General features: G+C 43.0%; 1 protein-coding gene across 1 annotated transcript; it reads right to left on the minus strand.

Moving 5' to 3' along the window:
* Positions 1–5,153: 5,153 nt before the first annotated feature.
* gdf3 (growth differentiation factor 3) lies at positions 5,154–7,479 on the minus strand. Its single transcript, XM_018702750.2, is given in 3 exon segments — positions 5,154–5,965; positions 5,967–6,235; positions 6,711–7,479. Coding segments are annotated over 3 exon segments (1,131 nt in total). The 5' UTR covers positions 6,988–7,479; the 3' UTR covers positions 5,154–5,380.
* Positions 7,480–7,614: the final 135 nt, after the last annotated feature.

A 7,614-nucleotide genomic window follows, 5' to 3' on the forward strand; every position in this document is an offset into this window, starting at 1 on the left:
TGCTGCATGAACTGAGGTCAGAGCTCTCTGCAGGCCACTCAAGATCAATCCCTCTCTAGACTGTTGCAGTAAGCCTGCAATAACTACATGCTGTGGCATTAAATGGACATGGACAGAGAGACTGGAGACAGAAAGACAGGAAGGCGGAAGAAGCCACATCCAGTCCGGATGGCTGAGTCATACTGACTCCACAAGCTTCATCTCAACTGGTATTGATTATTCATTTTTCATTGACTGTGCTCATTTGGGGGAGTGGAACTGCAGCAGTAGGAAGAGGGAAAGAGAGCTATTATCTGTTGTGTCAGATAACATCTGAACTGCGGCCATGGCACCAGTCAATGAACAAAACTGTGTGTGTAATACATTTAGTTAGTCATCCGAGCCCAATCACCAAGTCAACCAGCTTTGCTAGCTCAGCTGATTGTTGTTGTAGCTTGTTGATTTTGAAAGGAGACATCATGCGGCAATAAACCCTGAAGAACACCTCTTGTTTTATGTCTGCGGTTTTACATCTTTCAAATAATTCCGATAAGTTTTTTCTCTACTTAAGTACTGAAAGAGAGCAGAGCGGGGATGGCGCATTTTTGTAGGCCAGCATGGACGTTAGCATCACCAGTTAACGTTAGGCTACAAACCAGCTACACCACAGTCACATGACGTCAACGTCACCACCACTAAGCTTCTAACTTGTAATTTTATTTAGCGCGCTTTCCTCTTACAAAAGCCTTTCTTCTTAGAGAGTCAGTAATACTTTGCAACGGCTTGAACACAACAATGCTGTGAAGACAGGCTGGTGAGTAGATCGGTGTTCGTATGCGGTTTTATGACGCTGACAATCTCTGTAGTCACATTTAGCCACTTGTTAGCAACTGCCTTTTTTAAGTCACATAAAGGTTTTTAAAAATCACAAGTGGGGTATTTTCTGATGTATTTTATGTTGTCGAATAAAATGTGAAAATGTCTTGAGCTCGTGCTAACCACAGACCTTATTTCAGACATTTAACCAAAAAAACATTCAAAAAACCCACTGACTTTGGAACAAAGTGACTACTTGTGACCACTAAGAGACATGTACATGCCAACCAATCACAGCAAATGTCAACTTCATGGAGGCGCTAGAACAAGAGTCAAGTAATCATCAAAGTCAGCAGGATTCATCCTCTGGGGACAATGGATATCTGTCCCAAATGTCCTATTTAAAAGTTTGTGAGACAGACCAAAGATAAACCAAAGGGTGAAACCAAAATGTTGAACCGATCCTCTGTCACTGTGGTCATACAACTAGCAAGGATAAAAAGAGACTTGTGCCTTTTGCCCCAAACTCAGTGACAAATATCTCATCTCCGTTTTCTAAGACTGTTGGAAAACCACTGATGTAAAGCTCAATAAGGATAATCTGGCTCTGATAATTTGGCTCGTGCATAACTGGGTGAAGGGAGAGAGCGCAAGTGTTTTAGTTTTAGAGACAGGAAGAAACACACTTGTGTGAGTCTGATTGTCAGAGTGTGTATTGTTGGCCGCCGGAGGGTGAAGTGGAAATGACTTTGTCTTTGACAGCAAAGAAATGTTAAAGTGCCTGAAGCTTCTTCCTTTTCATCTCTCTACTGTTCCGCTCTCTCTCTCCTTCATTCATCTTCTGTCTCAGATCAGTGATATTACACATCAGAACAATTTGCCTGAGAGGACTGGAAGAACAATAAACACAAATGGATAAAGAGAGGGATGTAAAACAGGAATCATAATGATCAAGTGTCTCTGAATAATGAGAGATGTTTGCATTAATTTCAGTCTGTGGCCACTTTAAGATAAATGGCTGAGTTGGGCAGCTCCCAGTTTGAAAAGTGTCTTGTGAGGACAGAAAATGCAATAAAATGAATCATGTGAGTGATTGACTATATTCCAGTGTGAGATAATTTTAATAACATTAAAACAATTATTTTCTATCATCCACAGCAAAAATGTAATGTTTAAAACAAATTGACACCAATTTGAATACGGCCATCCATGTATTCTTTTCATCTGCAAATTATCAGAAACATACTTAAGGTTCACGTCAGCATATCTCAGCCTCTGCTGCTTTGATTTGGACCATTTTTATCTAAATCTATTACTTTCCAAAAGTGATACAGGGCCAGGCTTTGCTCCAACACAACAGAGCTTTCATTTTTGAAGACAAGAAAACCTGAAATAAGTTGTGAATCGTGTTCATGTCATTACAGTTTTCCCATCTGAAATATTATTGAAGCAATAAAAGCATAACTACCTGTCTTGGGTTTGAATGTTTAGGACTTGGGGAGTGTTGGAACAAGAAGAATTACATCTTACATATTCTTATAATGATTTAGAAAGTTTCAAGCATGTCCAGTGAGAGGAATGATCAATGATGTCCTCATAACCTGAAAAGACAGGACTGGGAACCTTTAAAAAACATGTTTTTCAAATGAACCTGAACTGATTGGGAACATTAGGGGAACCAAAACCTCCCTGGGTCTCTTCCTCTCTCCTTCTTCACACCCCAAACTCTCTCTGTGTCTCTCGCTAATTACTACAACCTGTCAGCCTCTCCCGGTTGCTGTGGCGACCAGCCGTCGTCATGGCAACCCCAGTGGTCTATCTGGCTCAGTGTGTGAGGGGGTGGGAGTGTTATCATGCAGGAAGGTGAGATAAGAGAGTTAATTTCTTCTTGAGTAGATAAAAGAGTAGCTGGTGTGTGTAAGTGAAACATTTAAATCACAGGGAAACGGTGACACATCTTTTGCTGTCCTGAATATTATATATACTTTATATACTTTTATTTTTATGCATAGATCCACAAAAAGCAATTACATTTCAAAACTTAAATGTCAGAAATGTTGTTGTTTGCATTTGGAATTAAGGGCCAAAGCAGAGAAATAGTTATTTGAAATGAGCATCTATTTTCTAAGACAAGTTTTAGCTTCAGGCAACAATAAAGACTAGCTGATTAAACAATAAGTCAACTGACAGATGTTTAAAATGCTCAAAAAAGCAAGACTTTCTCTGTTTTCAGCCTCACAGTATTAGGTTGTACAGTTTTTCTCTCTTTATATCACTGTAAATTTATTATATGTTCCTTGGATGTCCTTGACAGGCAGCATTTTTCAATAGTTTATAACCTAAAAACATCATAAATAATAAAAATAAGTATTAACTGCCACTCTAATGCTCACTTTTGCAGAGACATACTCATATTCATTCATACAACAGTGTGAGTATCTTAATGTGCAGTGTTTAAATACTGATTCCTGTATAATACTCCTTTCTGTAGGGTCAGAACTCCTGAAAAAGTTCACTGAAAACTGCCATCACATTGTTTTCTCCCTTTTAGAGCCATGCAGTTCCTAAGGTGTCCACAATATAATACAATAAAGACTTGGCCCTATGTCTGTCCCACGAGTCAATTTACCAGGTCCAGACCAATAATTAATTTCTTTTTTCCCCATTCATTTTACTTTAGAGGAATTGCTCACAATTGCTAGTTTATTTTCTGTCTCTATGTATAAAGTCCTGTGTATATTGCTCTTCTGTTAATATTTTTTATTACGTTGTCATATTTATACTGTTCTTATGTGTATATTTTTTATAGCATTATCTTGTTTTTATCTTGTCTTTTACTTATATTTATGTCTTTTTCTATCTTTTCAATCACTTGTGCTGCTGCAACATGTAAATTTCCCCACTGTGGGACTAATAAAGAATTATCTTATCTTATATATAGTGGCATTACTGTACTAAATAAGCAGAGCAGTATGCTGTGTACAAAGAAAGAGAAGATGGACAGACCAGTCATAGCCCCGATCCAGGTCCATGTTGCCTCCTTGACGGCCAACTAGTGAAACCAGGATATTTCAGTCAGTCAGGTGAATCTGTTGAATGTTGAAAATACAAACTCATTGGATGGTTCACAGACTAATCATTGGGTTCTCATCTCACGTGGAGAAAAAATATCATTGGGCAGGTTTAAAGCTATACTATATATCATTAAAGGTGCTATATGCAAGTTCAAAAGTTAATTAAAATTATCAAGAACCTACAGCTTTAACATCATGACAGAGAGATATCAACTGGAGTTAGCATGCTAACCAGTTAGCCCTGGCTCCTCTCATCTTGTAAAACCACTTTGTACCTCAAGCGGTGACAGTGAGTCACTGTAGCGTCCAGTGAGCCCTCAGTCCAACATGAGAAGATGAAGAAGCAGAGCTGTTCAGACGCCGTATTCATGTTGAAAATGGAACAGTAGACACAATGATGGCTGGAGCTGTTGGCGAGCAACCATCATCTCCACCACCACCACCACCACCATGGGCTCCTGACAAGAAACCACATTCTGTGTTGGTGAAAAGATGTGATACAAAGAGACGAAAAACAAGAATTAACATCTGCGTTTATACACCCTGGAGACCGCACCTTGTGAGTAAAGGAGTCTGATGCTTAATAACCCACTTTCATTCAAAGGTGTCAGCTGGAGGTTGCTCAGCAGTTGTGTGCAGTCAACAGCATTGCTGTGATTATAGCTTGAAATAATTGTATGGAGGTGTAATTTTTCATTACAGAGAAAGCCTGGAGTATTTGGTTGTTGATATGGCTGCTCCAAGGGGAGAACAACTTGACCCCAGTGGCCCCCAGTGACGCCGCTGACTAGGGCTGGGAATCATTCAAATATTGTCAATATTGCATCGCACACTATTGCCATCAATCTTGCTAAAATGGAGACACACTTTTGACCTCAGTCGCATTTTTTTAACTGCTTCGACACACACACACACACACACACACACACACACACACACACACACTGTAGTTCACAACACAGATACACGTGAACCGCGCCTGTGGGCATAACCACATAAGTATTTTTCCTGCATGCCTCTACCGTGTGTAACATTACAGCCAATCACCGGCAGCATTATCAGATCTTGATCACATGATAAACTCCTTGGTATCGAAACTTGGCACTGAAAAACAAGGCGTCTTTCGATACTGGGTAGTATCGAAGCATTTTGGTTGGTGCCATAAAAGAACTGAAGTTCAGTACCAAGCCCTACTGGCTGTCCTAGTGTGGATTAATAAGAAAGCACCACCCAAATTAGTGACTGAAAAATACTTGCATATCAAAACCAACCCTCCAGTGTGTTTTTTAATTTTTTATTAAATCTCTCAAAACTTCCCTGAGAACAAACTCATACAAATCTTCGATTCTTTAAAACCACTGACCAAAGACGTCTGGTTATACACTGAAAACGTATTCTGACAAATCATCAAACTGCAGTGACAGTAAGAATTCTCCACTCCAAACTAAACTAGGACAGAAAAGATTAAAAATCTCAAGTGGATGTTTAATTTTCAGGAGCTGATAATAAATTCATCGACAGCCACACTCGTCCACCACCATGTCCTGGTAATGTCGCAGCACCACGTTGTCGTTGTTGTCGTAGTAGAGCATGGAGATCGGGGAGAGGCGGATGGGGACACAGCAGGGCTGAGGTGTGCCGTGCGGGTCCAGGGAGTGCACCAGGGTCTGTAGGATAGCGTGGTTGGTGCCGTTCAGGCTCTCACTGAGTGGGAATGGGCACTCACCGTGGCAGTAGTTGGCCATGTAGCCCTGCGGAGCGATGATCCAGTCCTGCCAACCCACATCTTTGAAGTCAATGTAGAGGCGTCGGGCCTTGCACACATTGCTGGGTGTCACGGGGAGGTGGACGGCGCTCCTCCTCCGTCTGGAGCGACACTGGTGGGGGTTGAGGGACACGGCCACCAGCGAGGCCTGGATCAGCGGCAGAGTGAAAGCCGGTTCCAATGGCAGGGAGTTCCCAGGGTGAAAGGGAAGAAGCTCCTCTGGATCTGCATCAAGAGGAAGCAGCTCTAAAACCAAACCATAGTTGCGTCCCGGTTTGCGCCAGTTCTCCGCCAGTGAGCTGAGGTCCATGGTGATGGAGGCCGGTTCAGGACTGCAGCTGGACCGACTGAGACAGCAGGAGTCTGCGGTTGGCCCGAGGATCAGCTCCCCTTAGCGTGGCTCGGATCACTTTATACAGAGACACGCTGAGGCCCCGGTGCCCCTGCAGGAGCTCTGCAGATCTGAAGGGTTTCCAGTGGAACTTGACTTCCAGCTGAGCCAGAGATAGCAGCTCCACAGGCTGCAGGACGGACATGTTGAAGAAAAGCTGCTTCTCCAGACAGGCCTGACAGCTGCTGCTCCACCCAGACACAACCCTGCCTGCAAAACATCAGCAGGGAGATCAGAGAGTTTACATCAGGCATCAGGACATCACTTCTCTATCAGGAGTGTATTTTTAAATAAGTGGAGACATGACAACCTAAATCATGGACAATCACCAGTTACATCTCAAGCTGACATAAACCTTTGTTATCCACAAATGTACAGAAAATTGAGGTTGCATGTGTTTTGATTGTGTCTGATGTATGACTAACATTCTTGTACAGAGGCTTCTGTCCTTAATTCACTTTTTTTTTCAGCTAAACCTGCATTTTCATGAACAATAATGCCATTTGTGCCACAGGTCTAAAGAGTTAGTTCAGGTCGACACAGTTATAAGTGACAGGAGGAATTCTTCACCTACATCTTTTCAGAGCACCACACACTCAGCCTCACATGAGGACCTGTCTAATTGCTGAGTTCCAGACAATATTGGGCCCTTAGATTAATCACCATCAAACAATGACTTTGATACCTTGGTCTTGCACGTATCGGATGATGTTCCCGCGGACTCCGTACTCGGACACCGTGCAGGGGTCGCTCTCCTGGGTCTGGATCTTCTCTGAACTCCGGAACATCTTCCAGAGCGCGGAGGGGACGTGGCGCCTGGTCTGACGGCCCCCCGGGGGTCGCGGTCGCTCTGAGAGGCCCAGGGAGCTGAGGAAGAGCCGCTCCTGGCTCTTCATCTCCTCCACGCGTGAGAGATCACACACACACAGTAAACTCACGGCAAGGAGCAGCAAACGAGCCATGCTTGGATTTCCTGAACCGTGCGGATCCCTCACCTGGTCTGATGCTCCCCAAAAGGCGCACGACGTTTGTTTTAACCCCGTGAGACCTCCCGGTGTGCAGCTGCATGATTATGTTAATGAGGAGTGGGCGGGATAAGGCGAGGGGGGGGGGCAAAACCTGACCTGAAGTTCGCCTCATTTTAACAGGTAAACTCTCTCCTCCTTTCAACAGGTGTGTTCATACTCAGTCACTCAATTCTGATCTTTCTCACAGTGACACACAAGACTCTGAAGCCACTGTCTGAACAGTTGGTGTCACTGCATGAACAAGGCAGGAGAAAGTTGAAGTGTGATGGAGAGCTTCAGGGTGAAGACCGACGAGGTTTCTTGCAGTGGGTTTATTCCGCCATCTAGTGTCCATTGGAAGTACGGCCTTACTGTAATTCTGCACTGAGATGAAAGAAGCAGAGAAAACAGTTTATGACCTGCCTCTGAGATTTTTCCTGCTCAGACTCTCTCATGTGAGCTGTTAAGGTAGGCATGAAGTGATAACAGTATTTAAAAAAAAAACAGAGCAAATAAATATATCCTTTATTCTTTTAGTCAACTTGCGACTCCTCAGACTTATCTTGAGACCCTCCTCTGGGG

This window comes from Lates calcarifer, linkage group LG1, assembly GCF_001640805.2.
Source record: "Lates calcarifer isolate ASB-BC8 linkage group LG1, TLL_Latcal_v3, whole genome shotgun sequence".
NCBI classification, from domain to species: domain Eukaryota; kingdom Metazoa; phylum Chordata; class Actinopteri; family Centropomidae; genus Lates; species Lates calcarifer.